General features: G+C 39.7%; 2 protein-coding genes and 1 long non-coding RNA gene across 3 annotated transcripts; 2 read left to right on the top strand and 1 right to left on the bottom strand.

Moving 5' to 3' along the window:
- The first annotated feature begins 9 nt into the window (after positions 1–9).
- Positions 10–9,155, top strand: LOC110051026 (aspartyl/asparaginyl beta-hydroxylase-like). The gene is made up of 7 exons (XM_020757002.2): positions 10–186; positions 1,802–2,511; positions 3,643–3,837; positions 5,325–5,464; positions 6,019–6,247; positions 6,756–6,886; positions 7,693–9,155. Exons 1-7 carry the CDS (start codon positions 144–146, stop codon positions 7,841–7,843), a joined length of 1,599 nt encoding a protein of 532 aa, XP_020612661.2. The 5' UTR covers positions 10–143; the 3' UTR covers positions 7,844–9,155.
- Positions 9,156–9,963: 808 nt separating this feature from the next.
- On the bottom strand, positions 9,964–14,040 carry LOC110051367 (kelch-like protein 28). The gene is made up of 2 exons (XM_089270507.1): positions 12,695–14,040; positions 9,964–10,973 (listed from the first exon to the last, which is right to left on the bottom strand). The coding sequence occupies exons 1-2, from the start codon at positions 13,953–13,955 to the stop codon at positions 10,540–10,542; spliced, it is 1,695 nt and encodes a 564-aa protein (XP_089126633.1). The 5' UTR covers positions 13,956–14,040; the 3' UTR covers positions 9,964–10,539.
- Positions 14,041–15,689: 1,649 nt separating this feature from the next.
- LOC149104351 (uncharacterized) lies at positions 15,690–20,335 on the top strand. The gene is made up of 5 exons (XR_016201722.1): positions 15,690–15,842; positions 16,982–17,005; positions 18,360–18,413; positions 19,400–19,450; positions 19,925–20,335. It is a non-coding gene; the product is annotated as an uncharacterized LOC149104351 (long non-coding RNA).
- The last annotated feature ends 5,454 nt before the right edge of the window (positions 20,336–25,789 follow it).

The raw sequence follows: 25,789 nt of genomic DNA, 5'->3' as shown, positions 1-25,789 counted from the left end.
TCTTGGGCTCAAATTTAATGCGCGAGGGTCGCGCGTGAGTAATCGGGCTCGATCGAGCTGTCATTATGAAATATAAACAGAGAAATCAATATTTATTCATTTGGTTCTTCCTGAATTAAATTCAGTTTAGTACATGTTGGAAGATGGCTCCACCTCGAAAGAGAGTGACCGGCGATAGAAAGAAAAGTAAGTTTAAAGTTTATGTGATTTTCTGTGCGATTTGGTGATGCGCGCACTTAGCTGAAAATACTGAAGGTTTTTTTCACGGAAGCAAATAAAGTTTATTGAACCGTTGTATTGTGCAGAAGAGTAATCTAAAAATTTAGCTCATTGAGAAGGTTGTGTCCATCATTAATCGCTTTAAGGTTATAAGGACTTTAAGTTTCTTCTAAACAAACAGCTTGTATGTTAAGTTTACTCTCTAAGAAAACTGAAGTTGAGCTAGTTTCTTCGGCCGTTTAAATTATTTAGTCCTAAATATAGCCCCAGGTAGTTTGAAACTTTCACAGTGCATTGCGATGCTTTAGTTTTACATTACAATTTAAAATGATCGAAATTCGCAGGTATTAATAGATGTACAGACGTAGCAAACCACGATAAAAAATAAACTTGTAACTGTAAGTTTTCTAAGCTTAGTATAAAATGTTTTTGAAGGGAATGTTTTACGTGGCATCAGTCTCAAAGACAGGTGTATTTGTTTTAAAACCCCGAACCAAGATTAATTATTTATTTTTGTTCAGCTGAGGGAGTCGTGTTTTTATTTCACTGTTTCTCTCATGTGAGTTGCAAAAGTGAAGGATTAATCTGCAGAAATTAATGATAACTCTGCCACAAAGTGTATGATTTTACTATAGATATATAATCTTTCCTACTCATTTGTTGCAGGCAGCAGTGCTCAAATAAACAAAGCAATAGCTAAAAATCTTTATTATTCCTGCTAGCTGGTGACAGACCATTTGCGCTTGAAACTGAGAATTCAAGCTTATAAGACTAGCCCCCTATAAACACTCGAAGGGTTGCATGGAAAAAGACCCCCCTTCATTTGGTCATGCTGCTCCCACAAGTGATCATCACACATCAAAAATCATCAAGCCATTATGAGAAATAACACTCCAGTTCCCATCATTCCAGTGCTTATTTACTGATAAAATTATTTTAGAAGTGGTTGTGTTGGTTAGATTCAAATAGTGGTACTAATGTTTTCTTTTTTGTTGTTTTGCATTTTGGGTATTTTAGTTCCACTGGACCATAACTTGTAAGTGATGGCCCCCTCCCATCTCCCTCTACGTGTTTCTGTTTCTTAGCTGTCTTTTTTTTGTTTTGCTTGGGCTAGATGCGAAATATGAAGTCAAGATTCTGATAAGAAAGAGCAAGCTCTTACCTGTCTTCAGGGTTGATCTCAGAATGGGAATAACTGCTGTACTGGTTACAAACCCTTCTATTTCAAACTCAAGGGGAAAATTAGAAATGGTTCAGAATAGCAGTATTTCAAAATAGCCAATAGTAAATGGCTGAAGGGCAACTGCAAGGGAAATGGTTTTGATTGCGGAATAATAAGGAATTCGAAATAACCAAGTTTGAGTTACATTTCACAATATAAGAATAAGTCAATAAAATATATGACTGTTTGAGCAAACTGCAATAGTAGATGTCTTGTGAAATTCCAGTCTTGGTCCTCTTCTTTTCTTTCTTGAGTCCAGTATTGTTCTAAGACTTGCAATGTAATTTAGGGAACAGCATCTGGACAGTAAAACATAACATTTTGTTTCATTCTTGTATTTTCAATATTTTCTATTCACAGATGCTGACAATGCTACGACCGGTAAGCCAAAACAAACTATCAGTGACTCAAGTGAGTCACCTTCATCATATCTCAGATGGGGAGTTTTTCTTTTTGTATTGGCCGTGGCAGTAATTGTGGCTGTGTATATATTTAGAGTCAAGCAAACGGATTCAAACTTACGTGTACAAGAAAATTCTAAGTCACAAACTGTCGAAACAGAGAGAAAGCCATCTGAAAAGGTAAAAAAGAAAACTAAAAAAGCATCTCCATCAGATTCATCGGCAGCCATAACTAACCGCTTTGATAAATCCATTGCCAAAGAACTCAGCAACGCACAGAGTATCTTGGACAAGGGTCAGATTGTAGATGCTGTGCATAAGTTTGAGACCTTGGCTAATAAATATCCCAAGAGTCCAAGGGCCATGTATGGAAAAGCGCAGTCCTTAGATAAGTTGTCAGAACTCAAGCAGAGCAATGAGATTCTTCAACAATGTATAGACGCTTATGGCAGAGTACCTGAAATGCCAGATTGCCCTACTGAGCTGAAACGCAGGGCCGTACAACGTCAGGCTGACCGGCTTAGCTTTCTGGGCAAGGCAGGACAAGCAGCACAGGTGTTAAAGAGGCTGCTGAATGAGTTGCCAGGTGACATAAAGATCATGAATGATCTAGGTGTGCAGTATTTGCTATCAGGGAGGAATAGGGAAGCTGAGAATATCTATAGCCAGGTGAGATATGAAACATTGTTTCCCGAGTGTCAAGTATACCACTAGCTTGTGAGGTGAACTTCCATTTGCTGCTAAAATTTCGTACAGTTTCATTTGAACTCCCCACACAAGAACAGCCTTGAATTAAGGGTCCAACATACAAAGGCTTTTTCAATCCAGTGCCATTCCACCACTTTTTTTTAGCTCAGGCTTGCCATCCCACCCCGATCAGAATGTTCATTACAATTGTACCTGGTTAGAGTCTCAGTTCTCCTCATAACGTCTATAACCTTGATGATTTTATGTTCATCCGCTATCTTGTTATTTTGAAAACTATCTAACATCCTGCCTGTCAAAATGAGCAAATCCCGCTGACCGCCGATTGAAAGTATTTTTATCCTGCATCCCACCATTAAAATTTCTCTCCTCTGGCATCCTGCCTCCCTTTTCCTCTCATCTCATATCCTGCCAAACTTATGTTGAACCCTCTTGAATCAGGGTACTTTTATTGGTAATCTGATCCCACCTACATGCCTGCAGTCTAAATAAAGCTGTTAGAATGCTGTTCAAATTATTAATAACAGTCAGAACAGCTGTGTTAAGTTATCAGCGTCTCATTTACTTGCATGTACATAAACATATGCAAGGTGTAGTGGCCTCTTGGTTAGTGTGCTTGCCTCTGGATCTAGTGGTCCAGGTTCAAGTCCTTGCCAGGGACATTGTATTGTGTTCTTGAATTGGGCAAAACACTTAACGTATACTCTCACAGTGCCTCTCTCCACCCAGGTGTATAAATGGGTACCGGTGAATTTAATGCTGGGTAACCTTGTGATGGACTAGCATCCCATCCAGGGGGGAGTAGAAATATTCCTAGGCACTTTATGCTACAGAAATTGGGATAATTAAGCTCCAGCCTGATGGGCCACTTGGCCCCTATGCAGACTTTTCTTACATAACATATTACACAGGGGTGTGCAAATTCTTGCAGTAAGTATGAGCACAAGGCTACATTACAGGTACAGTGCCTTTGTCAATGGACAAAACAGATGTGGATTCAAAGGCATGCTAAATTAACGAAAGAATAGAGTGGCTCCTGTTATTTAAAAGTCAGTAAGATTAAAATCCAATGTGTAAGTTTTTTCCCTTTTTCAGGTAGTAAACATGAATCCAAGAAATGGTTTTGCCAAGTCACACCTGGGTTTCATTCTGAAAGCTGATCATTTGCGTTATACTGAAGCTATTCCTCTTCTACGTGATGGCATCTCTAGCGGCGAGCCTGGGGCTGATGACGGTAGATTTTATTTTCATTTGGGAGATGCACTGACAAGGGTTGGAAAACCAGATGAGGTGAGATTATTAGCTTGTCTGTGTATTGCTAATATGTTGAAGTCTAGTCTCCTTCGCAGCCGTTTAAGGGTCATCATGCAAGGCTCCCTCTGCCACTGAGTGTTGCATGACAACCCCAAAATGGCTGCGAAGGAGATAACTTTCAGCTGTAATACATGTAATTGTAATTTTCTGTTGTCTTTACTGTTTTTTCTTGACTGTTTGTACAAGAAATGTGTGGGTCTAGAGGCCAGGGAAACTCCCACATAAAAGGATGGGGGTGCTTGTATCGTTTAGAGGTTAAAAAAGTGGTTTTAGTTCAGAGTGTTCAGCCTTAAAAGGTCCCCAGTGGGAGCTTTCGCAGTACCATTAGGGTATTGATAGAGATCTATGACAATGCTGTCATAAAATTTATGAGTAGAAAGTATATGAAGTAATTGTTATTGCTATTTAAAATTATTACCGTAAAGTTCTGACAGTAATGACCCCCCGAAATTAATGTCAATTTTTTGTGGCTGCTAGTAAATCGTGAAAGTAGCAACCTCCCGAAAGTATTGACCTCCTGAAAGTAGCAACCCCCCCCCCCCCCCCCGAAAGTAGTGAGAGGAACTTTTTTAAATTGTTTACCGTATACCTTTAATTTGTCAATCAATAGTCAAAATTTTAATGTACAATAATATGTTTGTGCAGTGTCACAAATTGTTCATGATTAGGCACTTTAATTTACAACAAGGGGAAGCTTTATGTCACCATTTGTCCTTGACATCAGTTCACTGATGCAGCGATGTAAGAACTAAACTGGTATAATTTCGTGTTAACAACAGGAACGTTTCTTCAAATTGAAATTGAAAACTTGATATAGTTTTCGACTAATACAACTCGTCCCAACCACTGACAATACAATCTAGGAAGACATCTGGAGCCCACCCATGACACAGTTAAAACATGAAACTGGATAGACAAATTTTGTCTTATTTGTTTACTGGCATTGATATTGATTTATTTTCTTGTTGCTGTATGTATCATTGTTACCTTCTTTTTCTGAAACACAATCTATACATATGGAATGCAAATAAAATGTTGTTCTTTTTTTAATTTTATGTTGTTCATTTTTTTATTTTGGAAAAAAAGCTTGCGCTAGCTCTATTTTTAAACGATTTTTGTTCCCTGAAAGTAATGACCCCCCGAAAGTAGTGACCCCTAAAGGCTGCTAATTCCGAAAGTAACGAGGGTCACTACTATCGGAACTCTACGGTAATTAAGTGCAAGTTAATGTGCAATTCAAACCACGTCCACAAAACAGGCTATTGGTACCCCTTAGGGTTTTTTTTTCAGAATTGCTGACGTGCATCCCCATCCTTTTTGTTTGGGAGTACCCCCCTCCCCCCCTCCCTGGACCTAGAGGTGTATGAGCTTCACTTTTCCTACTGGTCTGGATTAAGCATTGGTTGGTGGTCATGGTTTAGGAGCTAGAAGTTGATCAAGCTAATTGTTACTATCTTGTACAGGCTTACAAGGTATATGAGGAGGCTGCAGAAAAAGGAATATTTTTATCTGCATTGCAACGGTCCTTGTACAATGCTGACACTCCCTTGAGAGCACATCCATGGTGGACCCCAGAGGAAACTGGATATGAAAGAGCTATTCGGTGAGTTAGATTGTATGACTGCAAATAAGGATGTTTGTTCCCAGTTAGAGGGTTAAACAATGATCATGACAAATATTTACTTAGGAATCTTTTTTGTGCTTGCTAAAGTTACGCAAGTGTGAAGATATCAGATGATCATCGCAGTTATATGCACGACTTAAGCAGCTGTGAAATTAAAGCGTGAAGAAATTCAGGCTGGAACAGGATTTGAACGCATGACCTCTGCAATACTGGTGCAGTGCTCTACCAACTGAGTTATCAAGCCAACTCTTTCATATATTCACTTGCATTTTTCACCATCTATGGGTATACTATGAACTCACAATGTGACCACTCAGTTGGTAGAGCACTGCACCGGTATCATAGAGTTCCTTGGTTTGAATCCTGTTCAAGCCTGAATATTGTTCAGGCTTTAATTTCACAGCTGCTTAAGTAGTGTGTATAACCTGGATAATCAATCATGTCTTCATATCTTTCTCTACAGAACAAATGTACGATCTTTCATATACTCACTTGCATTACTCAAGTGTGTTTTTGTTTTGTGATTTAATCAGAAAACTTGAATCCAACTGGCAAGTGATCAGAGATGAAGGATTATCAGTACTTGACAAAAAGTCTGGAGGGTTTATACCAGAAGAGGAGAATCTTAGAGAGCAAGGGGACTGGAAGCAGTTTACTCTGTATCAACGTGGCCGAAAGAGTGAAGCAGCTTGTCAGAAAACACCACAGACTTGCGCCATCATCGATACAATGAGAGATGCTACAGGCTGCAAGAGGGGGCAGGTAGGTACATAAACTTAAAGGTTAAAACAAGTAAGAGGAGTCTATTTATCATCAAAAAGGTAAAGGTAGAATCGGCATACATGTATAAGCCAAGTGGCCCATCAGGCCAGCACTTTTCTCCAGATTCAGTAGCATAAAGCAACAAGGAGTATTTCTACTCCCCCCCTCCGACCCCCAGGACTTGTGTTTAAGACAGCAGGTGGTTTGGGATAACTGACTTCAGCATTTAATTTGAATTTTACTACTACCAATATTTTAAGTTTTTAAAAATGACATTGAATTTACGGGGAGGTGAACAATTTGTTTTTTGTGACTTCCACATGGTGAATAGGACATGCCATAGCAGGTTTGTCTCGAAACTCCCATTTATTCATATTGGAATCCACCAGCACTTTGTAAGGTTTCCCAAATGGCTATCATTTCCATACTTGTGTGTGGAGAGAGGTGCTATCATGATACAATGTAGTTTGAGCAACTTACCTTTATGTTACTATTTTGTATGTGGCAGATCAAGTATTCCGTGATGCTTCCTGGCACTCATGTTTGGCCTCATACTGGTCCTACAAACTGCCGTTTACGACTTCACCTTGGACTGGTCATTCCTAAAAATGTCGCCATAAGGGTTGGACGTGAAACAAGGTATGTAACAATGACATCTAACTGACTGATTGAATGATTGACTGGTTGCCTGATTTACTACCTGCCTGATGGATGACTGACTGACTAACTGACTGAATGGACGTGTGTTTGGATGGATGGATGGACAGCAGACCTGGGGGGGACCCTCACATGAAGAGATCGGGGATGTTCATTGGAAAATGTAAATATTAAACCCCTAAAGGAGACCAATCTGGGCATGGCTCAAGTGCTATTTGACCCCTAAAAGATACCACTTAAAACAGTATAGGCTTGATTACCAGCTACTGTTCAGGAAAGGAGCCTGTGCTTGTAGACCAGACTTGAGTCTGGTGGAAATTGAACCTAAACACGGAAATAAGAGCGCTTTTTTTACTATTTCTTTGAGTGCACCCAAAAAGTTACTTTCAATTGACAGCTAAAAGTAGTGGCATTTTGTCATGAGCACCCTAAGTGAGACCAGAATCCTTGATTTATACCCTTAAGGGAGGCGTCGAGCATCCTGACTTTTTCATATGGGAGACCCCCCAGGCAACAGAGGGACATTGCAAGGTAGCTGGGGGAAGTCTGTGTTGGGCCAGTTCATGCTAGGTTACCCCCCAACATCAAGCCCTCCTCTAAACAGTTTATACTAACAAGGTGGAGAGAGACAGGAAGAAACTGCAATGACCCCTGAGCCAATGCTTGAATCTAGACTGGTGAATCTGGAGTCCATCAAGCTAACCACTAGGCTGCTGCACCTCCTACGTCACACAAACTAATGGTATAGAAGACAGTCATGTTTTACATAATGTGGTTTTCCTTCACAGAACTTGGGAAGAAGGCAAAGCAATAATCATTGATGACTCATTTGACCATGAAGTTTGGCACAATGGTTCAACCTTTAGACTTATTTTAATTGTGGACTTTTGGCACCCAGACTTGACACCTCGACAAAGAGCGTCATTGTCTCCCATCTAATGAGCTTAATTTTTAAAATTTAGAGTGCATGCATGTGGAGGGGTGACCTTGAATAGAATGGTTGACTGTGTCTTAAGCCAGTTCAGTGCTGCAATGACCTTTATGTCATGTTTTTAGCCAGTTTATACTTTTAAATAAATTGTTGTATTATAGCTACAGTTTAAGAAAGATCTCAGTATCTCAGTATCTCACAGTATCTCAATTATGTAAAATTGTGGTTGTGAAGATTTTAAATGAAGATTCTAATAGATATAATTAAATTTTTGATATCTTATTTCTGCACAGTTGCTATTATTGCCACAAACATGTCTGGAACAGAAAACCAGTCATAGTCTTAAGTTTGAATAGTTCAGAGATTTCAGTTTCTGTTTTACATGTTTGTCTTTAAGCTTGTACATTCAAGATTAGAGCTTTTTACATATTTTACACCCATTTTAAAACTAAGGTGTCCTAGAGATGGGTTATCAGCAGCTACAGGGTCCCTCATCTGCAGTTTCATAAGCTGGACAGGTTAATTTGAGTCAGTCCTGAAGAAGCTGTCTGGTTTTGCCCAGATTACAATTTAATTAGAAATTTTCAAAACTTTAGACAAGCTCAGCAAAGGTACTATAATAACATGCTTGTCAACTGAGTTAGGTCTGATTTTACAGGATAATACATGTATTTTGCTCTTGGTCAGGATACATTAACCCTCTGATTTCCCATCTGCCTGTCCCACTTAAATTGTACTTTGTAACTTGGGAAATTGGAAATTTTAAGGCAAGGGGCTCTTTAATGCAATTCAAAGGAGTTACATTACCTGCAAAAAATTTCAGGTGTTTAAATTTCAGAGACTTAAAAATTTCGGAATTATATTATCAGGCCCTTTTTTGCCCGAAAATAAAATCATCCCAGATTTTTTGCAAGTAATGTATACCACTATATATTGAGACAATTTTTATATACCGTATTATTATCCTCAAACAGAAAATATTGTAGTGGTCCAGTTTTGAGTTAATGATAGAAGACAGAGCTGTGCAGTGTTAGTCTTGATCTGAACTAAAATATTCAGATACCAGTTGTCATGAGTAAGAAGATTAATAGCTGCTTGCAGCTTTGTTCATAATTTGGTTTATCTTTTGCTTTTCTGCTGGTATTTGGGAATATTTTATATCAGATATTTGCAAGATTTGTTAAACATTCAGTCTTAGAGTGGTTCTTAGCCCGCATTACTGCACTCATTGTATACCAAAGTGGTTTTATGGTGTAGGAAACGAAGTGTGGATGATTTTAATTTCTACTGTATTAAAGGTGGTACTAATTTTGTGAAGGATCATTTTGTAGCCACTTATTTGCACGTTTGAAGTTTTTATGTCTTGTTTTGTTACGTAAGCTGACTTGAAACATAACTGATAGGCAACTAGCCTGGCAAGTTGCCTAAATGGCAAACATAGAATGCAAGATTAGGGACAGATCATTATTTTTTTGAGGGTGCAGGGGGTGGGGAGGGGGTGGACAATTTCCAAAACTCTCCTGCACAGCAAAAACTGCTGAAATGCGAGGAGAATTGTGGGGAAAAATATCAGTTACAACCTTAAAGTGAGAAAAAAAATTCATGCCCCACATAATTGCCCAACCCCCTCCCCCCCCCCCACCGCCACCAAAGAAAATAGTGGTCAGTCCCTTAGAAGCATTATTATGTGGGTGGCAACTTTGTTCATACAGCTTTACTCTGCAGGCTTCTGGTAACTGAGACTAAGCTGCTTTGATCAGTTGCTCTCAAAACTAGAAATTAAAACATTGAGGTCTGTTGTACATCATTGGGAAAAAGGCAAAGCAATGATCATTGATTACTCAGTTGACCATGAAGTTTGGCACAATGGTTCAACCTTTAATTGTGGACTTTTGGCACCCAAACTTGACACCTCGACAAAGAGCACCATCTTGTACATCATCATCATCATCATCATCATCATCATCATCATCATCATTGAACCTCAGCTAAGCTTTTGACCAGGATTTCAAAGGCGGGTGTCAAAATGTGACACCCACGTTTTGCTGGTGATGACATATTACCACAAACCACCGGTCGACCTGGTCAGACCACCTGCTCTTGTAGGCTTTATGATCAGAAGCAGGCATTTATAGAGGAAGTTGTTTATTGTGGATCACACAATATGCAATACATCACGGAATATACAAAGCACATTTCCAGCAATCACTACTGACAGGTTAAATGCAACTTGAAAACTTGATGTATGATCAGAATCAGATTATAAAAATGTTTTTGGAGACTGGATTATCTTCTAGCGGTATTCAAAATTATGGGCAATCACACCAGTTCAAAAAAGTTCTACTTGTTAGCCTATGAACTGATCTGCATGACTCTTTCGCATTCAACCAGCAGGACTACTTGGGATAGCAGCTATACTTCAAAATCTGTTCTGCCGCAAAAGATTGAAAGAAAAATAAAAATCTCGCACAGTAGTTACAAATCACACTGCAGGAGTCCTGATTACAAAACTCTATGTCTTAAGTCTCTAAGTACTATTCTAGTATACTTCTTTGGTTTGGCTGTCATAGCTGTAATGTAAAATGATTTTATTATTATAAAAAGGCTTTTAAAAGATTAATTCCAGATAAATCCTAGTGGCATGACCTTCATTCTAGGCTTCCAGCAAAAACCAACCTAGCACATCAATTTTGCTTGCCTTTAACTACAACACTGCTGCACCACAACCTGCGCGACAAATGTTCATGTCCTGCACAAAACGCCATGTATCTTTATCGGGATCATACACCTCAACACTGGAAAGCCTATGCGCACCATCAAATCCACCCAATACAAAAATCTTGTTGTCGTACACCGCCACAGATGGCCAAGCCCTTGGCGTGTTCAGAGGTGCAACTGGCTGCCACTGATGTGTCTGTGTGTTGTACCTTTCAGCGAGATCAAAGTAATGATCTGTGCTTCTGTTTCGGCCTCCAAGAGCGTACAGGTAGTTGTTGACAGCTACTAATGACATACCAGAGCGTGCTTTTTCTAGTTCAGTTACAAAGGTCCAGGTGTCTGTGTCAGGGTCATAGCATTCAACACTTGCTCTATCACTATGCACACCTCTGTCATAACCTCCAGCAATGTACAGCTTCCCTGTAACAAAGAATTACAAACAGTACTGGATTTCAGCTCAGCAAAATTTAGTGTCTTTCTGTTCAATTACCATGTACCATTCTGGCTCATTCCCACATCAGCTACTTGCTTTACCACATGTACAATAACAAAATTGATAATCCTATGAAAATGATATCTCCCCATTCCTTTCCTAACTTTACAGTAAGCCCTCATCCAAATCTTTCTCTCGCAAAATTGTTCCTGCAAAGAGATCCATCCAAGTACACTGACCTATGAGTTTTAAATTTGATGTGCCACATACTGTCTGATTGAATGCTATTTGAACCAGGCATTTATAGATTGTTTTCACATGACATCATCAAGTTTTAAAATCCAAAACTAAAGAGCAACCAGAGTTTTTATCCTCATCAGGTAAAAGAGGTGCGAAAAGTATGTATGTTGACAACTTCTCAGCTCAATAACATGCTTCGTTTTTGAAACTGGCCAGAGCAACTTAATTTCAGAGTTATGAAGGTGTGTGACATAGAGCTACCTATGTCGTGATTTTTAGTCATTCGTGAAGCAAAAGTAGTAGGAAAAGTGTCTATGGACATGTGGTTTTGTGCAGTATGAATAATCAGTGGCCTAGATGACTAAAGTAAGCTCCAGACGAGTACACAATTTTCCTGCCACCATATTGGTGTACCACAGAAGTACACCAATGTGGCAGCTCCATACTAGACTCTGTAAATTTGTGTGAAACATTTCGACAGATATCTGAAGTTTGGGGCAGCGCACAGACCTAACACTTTAAAAAGTGTCTTCTTTATTTATCTTCTACAAGACTGCATTTTCTTGACTTCATTTACTGAATGGTTTTTGGTTTAACTTTGCTTATTATGTGACAGGGGAAAACGATCTATTCTGAGCCTGGGCTGCCATCCATACAGTACGGCATGATGTAATTTTTACAATATAAACCCTTACAGTATAACTTTTTTGGTTTATATACAGTTAAAAAAGATAAGTTTTTTTTCTGATGCTGTTTATTAAGTATTTCTAATATATTTGTGCAAGATATGACCATGACTGCATTTGCGAAAGGAAAATATCTAGCCTTCTGCAGAGTCTAACATCACAGGCTGTGTTTCAGCTGTTTGACAGCTGTTAACATGTTTGCAGAGTCGTGATTCAGATGACCTGAAATCAATCAACCATGTATCAGCGTCAATATACAATGTGTGTTGTGAGAATTTCTATTTTAATAATCATTAAAAGTGAACAGTCTTTAGTTGTTCTTTCATTTTCTCAGCACTTGATTCATTATTGAAAACTCACTGCAATTACATTGAGATGCTGACTCTGTATAACATTGGAAGCCAGAGAACAAAGTGTCAAATGATGTTTGTGCATGACACAGAATTAGTTTCCTCCATCTAGCCACCAATTCAGTGCAGTAATGGTATCTCAAAATATTACTGCAGTTTAGTTGGTATGATTGTCGGTATTGTTTAATACTAAAGTGGAACCCTGCCTTGCGTACCCCGCTCATATGACTACGTATATATCATTATTACAGTCACTTTATCCTAGCCCAAACAAAAGTTCAGTCGGTCATTTTCTTCTTTAAAGAACAGCTTTAATACAGCCACCACGCTAATATGACCAGATTTACGTGGCCCATTGATGACTGGATTAACAGGGTTCACCTGTAGTATTAAACTGATTTTTAAGGTTAGGTTTAAAATTAGGACACAAACCATCACAAACAGCCACTCCTGCCCCCGATCTCTTCCTTCGCATACACTGCACTGTACTCCAGTGGTCAGTCTTGGGGTCATATCTCTCGACGTAGTTATAACTACAAGTTCTGTCTTCACCTCCAAGGGCGTACAGATAACCATTTAATGCCGTCACTGCAATGAATGACCTCTGAATAGCAATGTCAGCGAGCGAAATCCACTGGTTTACTGCCGGGTCATAGCACTCCACATGTCGCACATACATAGTGTCGTCATGTGGGGCACTAACAGCACATTCACCACCCACCACATATAGCAAACCATTGAGACTACAGGCACCAACTGCAGTTCTGGGATATTTCATGTTTTGCAGCATAATCCACTGATTTGTTAGAGTGTCATATCTTTCTAAGCTTGACAGCTGACAATCAACACCATTTCGACCACCTATGACATAAACAGCTTGTGGCTGAGCTCGTGGTAATGTCATGTAACGAGGGAGGTTGCGTGCACTCTCGTTTAGAACCTTAGCCAATAACAGTTGGCAATCCGCATTGTTCTTGATAATCTTCGAAGGAAAAACTCGGGCTTCAAGAAATTCGAGCGTTAGAAGAGGAAGTCTTACGTTACTTAAAAGCTCAACTGCATAATCCTTTCGTCGACAGAAATCATGCAAAATCCACGCCTCCACCGCCTCGAACACTTGATTCTCAGAGCGAACCTGGAGCAGGTCTTCCCGTAAAAGATTCCGCAAAGCTTGTTTTGGCAGTTGTAAGAATTCCTCCCCTTTCGCTACATCCAAGAAGTGTTGACGGACAAAGCGATAAGCAGCTTCTTCAAGTTCTGAGCAGGAATAGAGATCTGCAAATGCTCGGATACCGAGACAATTTGTCGCATCTAGGTGTGTCTGAAGAAAACCACAACAAACCGATCTTAAACTCTGAAGATTTAATAACGAAGCGGCGGATAATAACGCTTGCACGTTCTCCACAGTCACATCGATGGCTCCAGTGTACGCAAAATCCAGCAATCCCTCCATGACACTTGCTTCAACTCCTTGCAATTTAATATCTTTCATGCCACTTTCCAACATACCATTTGTAAACATGGCACGCAAGTAAGAACTTGCTCCTGCAAGGACGATTCTATGCGCGGGAAATTGCCTGCCATCAACATGAAGAACGACATCGCATAACTCGCCTTTCCTTCGCAGATCGTTCATTGTTTTCAACGCATCGTTGGAATGCAGAGGGATATTGAATCTGCGATGCGCCGCCATTACTTCTACAGATCGTAGAATTTCCCTGTTCGATCCTCACGGCCAAAACATCATTTCACTTTCGTTGTTTTGCTCGATTTCCCTTCGTAATGTCCAAAATAAGGCGACATGTGATTGGCTCGTTGGCGTAATGGGCCAAAATAAAAGCACAATTGATTGGTTCATAATCAAGCAATGACGTTTTTACCGCTGTATTATTTATGTAAGTACCGTGGACTCAAGTTACGTGAAGAAACCCCCCTTATTTTTCCACGCACGTACCCTTGCATGAAATGCAAAATGCTTTTCCGACATTTCTAGAAATTGAATTCTGTCGGCAATGCATGTAACGTAAAATCCCATTGTTTATTCGATTCATACCTTCCATCCAAAGTTAATTTTTCCAGTGAGGAAATCTTCTAATTTCTCCCTTTTGAGAGAGTAAGGCAAGCAACATGTACAAAGTCTTGAACTGGCAGACTCCGCCCTTAAGTCCCAGCCATAAATTACTCTTTTATATACCATTTTTGGCAGAAAAGGTAACCTTTTCATAGACCCTCCACAGAAAGTGATACACTGCTTAAAAAATCAGTGATCGGTTCTAGCAGTTCTACTTTTCAGTAAAACCTGGATTCAGAAGCCGCAAAACTCCATAAAAATTACCTTCTCGATTTGTGACTTACGCGCAAAATGAACCTTACGTTAACTCGTTTCTTGTCGATTTCTGTCGTGGTGTTAATACTGCTGAAATAAGTGTCATTTGTTCCGATCATAATGTAGAATATGCTAAAAAAACAACAATCGTGTACTTCGGCATAGTGACAAAGGAGTTGGATAACATCGGGAAGACATGGGGCGAGGTAGAGAAGATCGCAAAGAACAGGGTCCGGTGGAGAGCTATGATGAAAACTTTATGCCTCACGAGGGGCAAAGAAGTCTAAGTCAAGTGAAATTCAGCAGTCTGCAGTGTGCATTTTACCTTTGGTCTGCAGTGTGCGTGTTACACTGACCGTTTTCTGATCTTTTCTAAAGAGCGATCTTTGCTGACGTCATTCACGACATTTTTCGTCATTTGTTAACATACGATCGACCTTACTAAGAGTAGACATCATGTTGGATACAAATTGCCCATAAACAGTTAAAGTCCTTTTCAAACTTATTAATTGGTAAATTCTTTGGCTGTTTGGTTGTAATATTTAATGCGAAATTGACTTTCAAACACCGCAAAATGTCTGGTTGGAAAAGGTCGAAAAGCTAATGAGCTCGTGCATTCTTTGTAAAATTTTGAATTTTTTTAAAACTCGAGTTGCACAAACAGTATTCAACACATCGGTGCTTTTTGTAGCTTGATCAGAAACTAAATTACTTGTGCTAATAAATACTAATGATTATTCAACCGTCTTTTGTATATTACAGCTTGTAAGCTCTTTCGGAATTGTCCACAGACTCGTTCCCAAGGGCCTTCAAGTCCAGACAACGAGGTTGTGTATGACATCTTGTTTGGTTACGTGCTTATTGAAATTTATTTTATAAGTAAGAATTTATATTTTTCAACTCCCTATCATTAATAAATGCAACTCCTGCTCTGAGACACGTACTTTGTTCGCGCTTATCGGTCGATATGAACAAACTTCAGCACAAAGGCACTAATTATAACGATAAAAGAACTGCATAAAATGACAAAAACACTGCATATTATATTAGGACAAAGGCACCATACAATAATGATGCGTTTTGGTGCCGGCGTCCATAGCAACAGTGTTAAGCAGCGTAATAGTTGTTAGTTCGAGTTCAGTGTCAGCAGAGATCAAAGAGCTGAAATCAACATGAATACTTCCATCTTTATCCTGATTCTCCTAGTCGCTGTTTGCTCGGCCGCACGAGTTCCAGTTTTGAGTCCAAAGAAAGGTAAGGAATCAGTTCACTAGTAGGTTTCCCTGCAAGCAAAGTCAAAAGATCGAAGCGACTCTGCTCGCAGCGTGACACGCAGGTTCACGGTACAGTCGAACCTCTGGTTGCGACCACCTCTCCTCAGCGACCAGTTTTCCAAAATACCAAAAATTTCCAAGTCAAATCACTATATTTAGAACCTCCTGTAAGCGACCACCTCTCCTAAGTGACCACGACCACTTTTAGAGCGAAAAAGTTTGTGATTTTCTCAGTTTTGTTTTTAACCAGTCCCGTAAGCGGCCACTTGACAGATGATAGCGCGTAAATTGCGTAATAAGGTGTTGGAGACGGAAATTTCTCAATGGGAAGTACAGGAGTTTTTCTCGAAATTGACTTTTCGCATGAATATAACATTTAAAACATGAGGAAAGTCTCTGCAGTTACCATATGTTAATGAGTAAATATTTTGATCCAACATGGTCTAAGCTGTCCTAAGCAACCACCTCGGTGGTCGCTTATGGGAGGTTCGACTGTAGTAACAATTCGGTAGTTTCTTTTCTCAAATTTAACATCACTCCTGAGATTTTCTCTTTTCAACTTCCCGGTCAAGTTAGTCATCGCCACAGCTTTTTCACAACAGAGCAAGTGGAACAGTGAAAACTGTGTCTCGAGGACAGGAACCGATAGAACTCTTTCTATGAAATTTTGTTGCCTGTAAGCGGGCGAGCTCTTCGCCCGCAGACTCGCACTCTTCGCCGCTCGCGCGTGTGACTCGAAGGTGAGCCTGCTCGCTGGCTAGACATATTGTGGGCGAGTTTATGCCCCCATAAGTCGCTCTATCCCTAATGAAGGTATAAAAGTGAAGAAAATATAAGCCTGAATTATTCTTGTTACCAAATCTGGTTATAGCAGCAGGGGACTGTCGGAAGTTCCACACCGGTACCGCATATTTTTGAGAGGTCGCCCGCGTTCGTTCAATGCTGTCTCAATGTATCTTGATGTTAGCTTCAAGTTTAAGTAAACTGGAGTCTACCAGACTCCAAGGTGGGTGTGAACTCGAATGGTGTGATTAGTTGCGAAACCTCTACAATTCGAAAACAGTACTGGAAAATTTCTTTTATTTAATACCTTCTTTTTTTCTCTCTTTTGTTCCCTAGCTGGAAGCGAGGATGCTACTGCAGGTAACTTTGCCGAACTTATTAACTTTCCTGTCTACAATAAATTTCTAGGTTGACTGAAGAATCAATTGCAAAAATGCTCGTGACTATTGGACTTCCCCTCCCTCCTAAAAATCAAATTTATTACTGTACGTCAGGAGTCTGAGTCGTGCGCTCCTGTCAGGCTTAGGTACTGTCAATATTGGAACTTTGGTTGGCATCGCACAAACAGGCCTAGCATGCGTAGCAAACGTTCCCTTACGACCGGAATGAAATAAAACTTTGACGAAATCGGGGTTTATCAGCATTTGGGGGCGCGAAAAGTAGGGCGACAGCAAAAAGATCTCGCTCTCGCCCCACTTTTCGCGCGGCCCTTATTGCTCTCGTCACATTTTTCTCGCGGCCCTAATGCGGAGGAGCTCTTTTCGTTCGGCTTGAACGGGAACGCTTAATACACAGGCTAAAACAGACCTGAGGCACTGCTTAGAGGTTACACACAAAAAGAAGGAACCATAATCGAAACAAAGTAGCCGGGTCAGTTTCTTATTTTAGCGGTGGCGGTATAAAAAGTCACCCATTACAACTCGTAACTAGCTATCACCACACGAGTTGAAAAAAACACCTCCAGGACCACAAATTCAGTTTGGAAACACTATGGTTATAATTCATTGTATGCTACACGAATGGTTAACCTGGACTACAACAGAAAGTTGAAGCAAAGCTTGATAGAAAATGTATTTTGGACTAGCATCCACTTTGATTGTATCAGCAATGATTATAACTATTAGCTTATGGATCAAGTACGTTCAGGCCTGGTGCTTAACAGCTGTTTGCGTATCATTTAAATCATCATTTATTTATTTATTATTATTATTATTATTATTATTATTATTAAGAGGTTACTACTAAGAGGTTCAAGAGCTAGAAGGAAAGCCTTTTGTGACTTTAAGAACATTGATATTGACGTTGAAACCCAGGAGGGAGCCATTATGTAAACACTGTTGAAATAGGTTTTAATAGTTTATTTCTTTTATTTACTTTTACCTTGTAATATACCGATATTGACGTTGAAACCCAGGAGGGAGCCATTATGTAAACACTATTGAAATAGGTTTTAATAGTTTATTTCTTTTACTTACTTTTACCTTGTATATACCAATTTGTATGGAATATGTTAATTAATGTTATGATGATGATAGTAGTATTAGTATTAGTTGTAGTAACCATGATATCATGATTAGATACGGAAACATGTTTTACAGGTTTAACAGACATCAAATTATGTAAATATTATAGCATTTTGTAAAGCTTAGCTCTAGTTTTTGTCACAATAAACACTCCTCTTTATTATTATTATTATTATTATTATTCTTTTCAGAAAAAATTACCAGGATGTTGAAAGGTGCGTTACCCTTGTGGCGCCAGAACAGAGGTAACTAGTGAGGAATAGTGAGGTGTAGAACACAAGCTGGGCACGAGGTCGACCAAGCGCAATGGAAATTATTAAAACGCAATTAGCTAGGCCCCGTGCAGACTACTGAAAACAGCGTTTTGACTCTGAAAACGCATCAAATGTTTTCCGTCCACACTACGCCGGAGAAATTTGAAAACGCAACAATCACCGGTCATTTTGGATTTATGACTGAGGAAATCTCGGTCAGGGAAATGGCATGGTTATAGCGGAAGTCATCGTTTTCGAAAAGCTCTGTTTTGAAAATATGTTTTCCGTCCACGCTTAAACGCAAGGCCGGAGTTTTCAAATATTCCTCCCGTTTGAAGAACATTTTCGAAAAGCTCCGTTTTTGTGACGGATTAGTGTGGACGGTAGGCCTAACCGTAGAAATAAAGCTGCGTTTTTAAATTTCTCCCGCGTAGTGCGGACGAGACCTTAGATACCACGGCGGCTTTTCGTTTTCGTGTGGACAGAGAACATTTTGATGACGGAGCTTTTCAAAAACGATGGCGTCACGATGATCAGGTGATTTCTGGCCCTGTCGAGTGAGACACAAATCCAAATTGACTGGTAATCGTTTTCAGACTTCTCTTGCGTAGTGTGAACGGAAAACATCCGATGCCTCTATTTTAAAATTCCTCCGGCTTATTACTGAGAATGTAATGTGAGCCCTCGACTTCGTCTTGAGTTTGCATAACTGTCTTAATTTTCTCTCCCCTTGTTATTTAGAGGAGGCTATGTAAAAACGGAAGACGTTCTTTCATTGCATGTTACTTGAACAGTTATCCCTTCTCTCGGCATTAAGTTGAAGCAAAGGGTACTTTACTAAAGGAGATTTCATATCAGTCTAACCGTGACTTGCAAAGCCAGAAGTTAACTTAGATTGATTTTGGCATAATTACTGTAACATTATATTATGCACATGATATAATCAATCTTTAGACATCTCTGCATCTTTTTTTCAGGGAAACTATTGAAGATGTTTGACGAAACATTATGGCATAGGAGGGGAAGCAGTAAGTCTAAAAAGATGCCTTTTTACGGGCAATTGTTGTGTTAAAGAGCTGAGCTTAGTAAACTACAAATTTTGTCAAATACATATTTCTGTTAGCTGCAGAAAATAATTTCTTTACGAATCAAGGCATTGATATAGTAAAAGAGTTAAGCTAAATTGAGTGGTCGTACGCAGTAGTTTAGATATACGTATGGAATTTTAATATTTTCATACACTTGTAATATTGTAAGTTCTTCTTCAACGCCGCTACTACCGGCAGTAATAAAACCCTTGCAATTGAATTGCAGAGTTTTCAGGCAGTTCCCATTATAAATGCAAAACCTTTTTGTTTTTTGACCAATGTTGTTGTTGCTTGTGGCCGCGAACGGTGAAAGGACGGGAAAAAAAAGAACGCCTCACGATGGCAGTTCATTATATCATGAGACACTATTAAAGCCACAAATAATATACTGACACATGTGTTTTCTCTTATCAGATGCTAAATGAAGGCACCTTTTCCTCCGGATCGAATTTACTTCTTGGAGGAGATGTGAAAGCAGCACTCGACGTTTGTTTGGAGCACAATTTGCACAAGTGTGATCAAAGCGATCAGTGGATACTTACATGTAATCTTTTCTCAGAAGCTGTACTGCAATAATTGAAGCTACTCTTCGGGATCAGGAAAACCGATATAGGCTCCCTTCGATCCTGTCTTGAAATACTAGCTGACTCAACAAATTAACTGCAAATAAATTAGTTATGTTCTGTTTACGCAGTGTAACGAAAGTCATATAACTGGCGTAATGTCAGTGAGTTTCACGTAATTTTATTTTAAAGCCATGTACTGCAATGTGGTTTCATGTCAAATCTAATAAAGACTACCCTGTTTAGTAAGAATTGAATCAAAGCACAGTGTTTATTGTTTATTTCGCTTCTTAAAGGAGCTACGCCACGGTTTACGCATCTTAGAGAGTTTAAGCTAAATCTTTCAAGTTCGTCATTTGTAATCCGTGTTAATCTTCGCCATCCTCAGCTTTCCTTTTTTATTGATGGTTTATCATTGCCTCTTTGGTGTTTTTCTATCCTAGTAAACTACTATTTTCAAGTTTCCTTCAATTTTAAACCAGACATTTTGTACATGGCTAAAATAACTGAACAAGAAAAAGCCGTGACTGAGCCCCTTTAAGCGAAGCCAGGTTCGAACTCCTAGAATGAAAATACAGAGAGTGCCTAAGCAGAATGACAAAAGATGTCTACTTGTTCCCAGGGGCCGCGATCCATTTGGCCAGCACCACGTGACCGCTGGCCGAAAAGTCGCGTGTTCTGGGAACGAGATTGACTTTTGTCTTTTTCAATTGCAAGAAAACACGATAATTATAAGCTGTGCTAACACAAATGCTACGCTACATGGTAATTACGTAACGTGACAACTACAGTAGGCTGACAGTAAGCGCAAACCCGAGAAGGCTATGTGGTAAGTAATATCTGGAAAGACTAAAACCAAATCAAAAACGTCAACACATTTTTATGAAGTTTGTGTAACAGGCGGTTCCGGTACACCTTGCGGTGAGAGCATATGAAAGGAATTCAAGAGATATTCCTTTCCTTCCGGCTTCGCTCTTGCACTTTATACAACGCTCCTGCTCGCATATTTTTGTCAAGAGGGAACGGGAACGTTTAGGTCGTTTAGCAGATGCTAAATCAGTTCTCGATGAGTATAAATTCGTTTGAATGCGAGAGATTTACTGAAAGATGGAACAGAGAAAGATTTCGGAAAAGCTCTGAAAGCACAGCGGTGGAGGGGATTGTTTGCCCTAAAGCGTTTTTCCGCAATTACATCTAAACATCTTAACATCTGTCCAGAACCCCTGGCCCAAAATGTGATTAGCAATAGACCCTCAATTGGAGAACGACTTAATTTTTTATACGTCGCAGAGTAACCAAATTGAAAGTAGTGAAATTTCACACTGTAATAACGGACACTTGTCAACACACAAATCCTGATTAATGTATCCATCCCAACAGAGGGGTCTTTGACATGAAAAGGGTGAAATACTAGTCAAATTTTGTCGCAGAGAGCTATAGGTTTGTTTTTGTGACTAGCAAACTAATTCAAACTGATTAGTATTGTATGGACAAGTCACAGGGACCAAGTTTCCCCTCAAAATAAATAGGGAGTTTAAGAAACTTTAGGGAGTATAAGAAAACCACGACAGCAACGGCAACGGGAACGTCACTAATGAGCAGAACAATGGCTGTGCACGTGCGTTATAATTCTTGGTACATTTCTTTGCTGTCCTCTGCAAGACAACAATAACATGGAATGACCAAATTCTGCGTTGCCTGAAGAACGTGAACCCCAACGGCTATATATTTTTTTTTAAATGTCCATTCCAAATTTAGCGCTGTGTTCCAGATTTAGTTTTGTGATAGTTTTGACAGTGCTAAACAAAATCAATGACTTTAGGGTTTCATAGGTGAAATATAAATGGATTTTTTAATCGACGTTGTCCTCGGCATCGCCGTCGTGGTTACTTAAACTCACGGCACTAATGTTACTAAACACGAGGAGAACAAGTGATGAATGCGCAGGAACACCTTCAGGGCCTGCCTCGATCGCGTGAGGCGACTCCTGTGCGAGCAGTTGCCTTCGCTTTTTCCTCCAATCTTAATTACGCGCGGTTCAACGATAACTTTTACCTTCAAAGACAGAAAACTATTTACTCCGAAGAGAAAAGTCAAATCGAACAGACTGAAAACAAAATAATCATGCCGGTGATTTCCACCGCTCACCTCCCTATATTTTTGCGCAATAGAAAAACTTAGGACCTCGTACCAGTGAGATGATTAAGGGAGCTTTAGCAAACCACGACGGCGACGCCAACGACAACATCACCAAACAAAAGATTCAATGAGCAAAACAATGGCTGTGCACGTGCGTTTTGAATCTTGGTACATTTCTTACCCGTTAGGCCCGGTTCATACGTCGCATTTCTGCCGTGTCGAATTCAATTCAATTAAGTGCGGCAGAAATGCGACTGTGGATTCATACGTCGCACTTGTGTCGCACTTAATTCAGAATTTATACCGTCGGGTATGTCGGCCAGCGGAAAATGTTTTAAACGTAGAGTATTCAATATGGTGGACGAAAGTACTGAGCGACGAAGGACTTTAATTTTGCTAAAAATTGTCCGCCAATGGAACGAGAAGGAGAAGGCTGACAACGCAGCAGTATGTGTTGCAATATGTTCAGGTTGCATTGGGTCGAGAATGGCCAAGTTTCTTCTTTTTCTTTGGCAGGAACACATTTACGCATGCTCAATACATTAAGATAATGTATGCATTAGATTCGACACGGCAGAAATTCGACGTCTGAATCGGTGTCGCATTTCTGTCGGATAATGCGACAAGACCAGTCGAACGTGCGGCAGAAATGCGGCAGCCGATTCAGACGTCGAATTTCTGTCGAATTTAATTCGTTGAATTGAATTCGACACGGCAGAAATGCGACGTATGAACCGGGCCTTATCTGCAAAACAACAACGTGAAATGACCAAGTTCTACGTATTTTGGAGAATGTGACCCGCAGAGGCTAATTTTTCGTATCTTTCTTGATTAGAAATGGACGCTGTCATTACATATTTTGCCTGAGCAAGTTTTTAGACCGATATGTGTAGTGAGAGGATCTACACAGTTGCGACATTCGAAGGAAAAATATAAATCCAATTTTTGCAACGCGTCTTCCGCGGCGTCGCCGTCGTCATTGCTAAAGCTCTCTGCTGAGTGCTTCTTGGGTAACTGAGACACCCCCCCCCCCCCCTCCCCTGGAGCATTCTGGAGTATCTATACATCCATCTATCGCGTTCAATGTATACTGTTGATTTATAAAGTTTTTCATCGCGCACAGTGGAATAACAATCTCATTTTCGAAGTAATTTTAAGTGGGGCTTCCTTTGCAAAACAGCCAGGAGAAATTTGCCCTCGATATTTCGTATTGCATGCTCGATTTTTTCAATCAATTTCCGTGCCCCATATGGTTCAAAGAATCCTGACTCCGGTGTAGAAGTGTTCAATAGGGTCAAACAGGTTCATTGGCTCATTAGTTTATCCTCAGTCACCATGGTAATTTTAATAATAACTTCATAAAATGAGCAACGAAGTCTCTTGTATATCACTCCACGTAAACGGCACGTGCATAGTTTGCTTTACCGCAGGAAGCAGTGATTCTAGGTTTTCCTGCATTTAATATTATGATACTTAATTTGTCGACATGCCAAAAAACTCCGTCGGCAAGAGAATTGTCTTCGTCGGCCGGGTTTACTTTATTATAAGAACAGGGAACAGCCGCGACTATTGCTAACCGAAGTTATAATAATTTATCTTTCAATAAAATATTTCAAAAGGGCCGCAGCACGATGCGTGTGTGAAAATGCGAACTAAAGAAAAAGAATTGCATCCGTAATTGCTTTGGATTCCATTGAATTCGGGTTTGTTACCTTAGTTTTCTCCAGGCACGAATACTTTTGTCTCTCTGGTATGCGGGTATAACTCTCTCCTGAGGAAGAACATGGCGTCTGTAGTTTTCTATTTGGCTAGGTGCATTGAGGTTTTTCTCGCTTTCTGGCTTGTGTATTAGGCCATTTCGGACTTGTCTGTTGCCTCTCTTTCAAATCGACTCTTGCATCCTGGGAAACCATTCATATGAAAGTGAGTTTTTCAACTGCATGCAAATCGAAGTCATTTCTCATTTTTATATGTAAAGTTTTGCGCGAGAACTCGCCTGTCAAAAAGTTTCCGAGGCAGCGGTTTCGGAATGTCATTGTCGCTAAGCAACACGACATTGTCTGTTGTCGATCTGAGCTGACGTGACAACTTTCGGAGGACATCGGAGCGCTCAAGCTAATTCCGATTGGACAACGAGAATCGGAAAAATCTCGAGGGCTGTCACGAAGATTTACCATAAACGACATTTGTTTATAAAAAATTCATAGGAAATTGAACTTAATCATTTTGTGTCCCGTAAGCTGAATGCTCAGAACAAGAAGGCCAAGTTTAATTGGTAAGTAGTGAGCAAAACTTTTTTATCCGGCTGAGAAAGGTCTATATATGTCCTGGGGTATCAGAAGAGATTTTATACATAGTGTGTATAATCATGAACGCTGAAACTTTATTTAGAATGATTTCCTTGAGGTTAATTTCGTTAAAACCAAGACTGACTTGGTAGATGCTGAACTATTCTTTTTACTTAATTCACAATTGTATTAGGATAATTTTGCGAAATTTGTTACTTGTTAAAATTGGATATTAGCAGGTGCATGCAGGGAACTGTTTTCGAACCAACAGATCGAACCTGTATGCTCGATTCCTTTACCTTGTCTTCATGCTACTATATATATTTTACTGAAACTTTCTTAAAAATTTCTGTACAATTGAGCTCCTGCTTTCAGTGAGCAATCGTTCGAATCAAGCTATAGCCGCTAATTTTTGGATAAAAACTTTCTTCGTGGGCGTTATTAACACAGCGGATTGACGCAGGGTAAACTTTCGTTTCCTTAACTTCAGTTTCATCTAGGATGAATAAGTGGGGGTGAATACTATTAATTACATCACGATCTATCGTCAAGCCAGCAAGTCCTGAAAGAAAGAGAAAAAGTAAACAATTGTATTAGCATGTTAATTGGTATACCTTGGGAACAAAATTTGCGTCTAAAGAATGTTCGGACTCCCGTTACTTATCTATTTATGTCGCAGAATATCTCAGCGTTTTGTAGCCAGTACAATGAGGCAGTAGGCTCATTTAGAAATATCAAATACTACTTTTCTTTGTTATCGAGAAACTGGGCCTTGTCGAGAAATATCGGCTGTGGCCTGGAAACAAGACGCATTTCTGGCGCTCTATCAGTAAAAAGTAAAAAAAATAACATCAAAACGGGAGCAGGAAAAAAAAAACCAACATCTAAAGTGTTAAGAAATGTGAATCGAAAATAATCAAAAGAAGACCTCACCGGAAGATTCAAGTGTCTGTGACGTTTTCAGGATGATCAGGCCAAAAATGGGTACAAGATCTACGAAAAGCTATGTTTTTAGCTTTCAAACATCGATCCAATTTTTAGATAATTACTGACATGGCCTTAGGAGTTGAGATTGTCATTGCAAAAGTAAGAGATTTACTAGTTAATAACGCTCCGATCTCGTTTTAAAAACTATACCATATTGTTTCAAAATGTGCCATAGTAATGGCAAAAGCACATCAAGTATGCTAACAAAAGACCCCGGGGGTACTCCCAGAAACATTGGATGGGGGTGTGCGGCCCGCTTCCCAAAACCCTTACCCCATTTAAGACCAAAAACTGCGATTTTC

Source organism: Orbicella faveolata, unplaced genomic scaffold (assembly GCF_042242905.1).
Source record: "Orbicella faveolata isolate gen_17 unplaced genomic scaffold, um_ofav_v1 contig_34, whole genome shotgun sequence".
Lineage (NCBI taxonomy): Eukaryota > Metazoa > Cnidaria > Anthozoa > Scleractinia > Merulinidae > Orbicella > Orbicella faveolata.
The sequence above is the reverse complement of the archived record's forward strand: the minus strand, read 5'-3'. Positions and strand labels throughout refer to the sequence as shown.

Excerpts from the sequence above, each read along its gene's own strand:
- LOC110051026 (XM_020757002.2), top strand. The coding sequence starts at position 144 with ATGGCTCCACCTCGAAAGAGAGTGACCGGCGATAGAAAGAAAA. Across the intron at positions 187-1,801 it reads GACCGGCGATAGAAAGAAAA|ATGCTGACAATGCTACGACC; the intron begins GTAAGTTTAAAG and ends TTCTATTCACAG. Across the intron at positions 5,465-6,018 it reads GGATATGAAAGAGCTATTCG|AAAACTTGAATCCAACTGGC; the intron begins GTGAGTTAGATT and ends TGATTTAATCAG.
- LOC110051367 (XM_089270507.1), bottom strand. The coding sequence starts at position 13,955 with ATGGCGGCGCATCGCAGATTCAATATCCCTCTGCATTCCAACGATGCG. Across the intron at positions 10,974-12,694 it reads AGGAGTGGCTGTTTGTGATG|GGAAGCTGTACATTGCTGGA; the intron begins GTTTGTGTCCTA and ends TCTTTGTTACAG.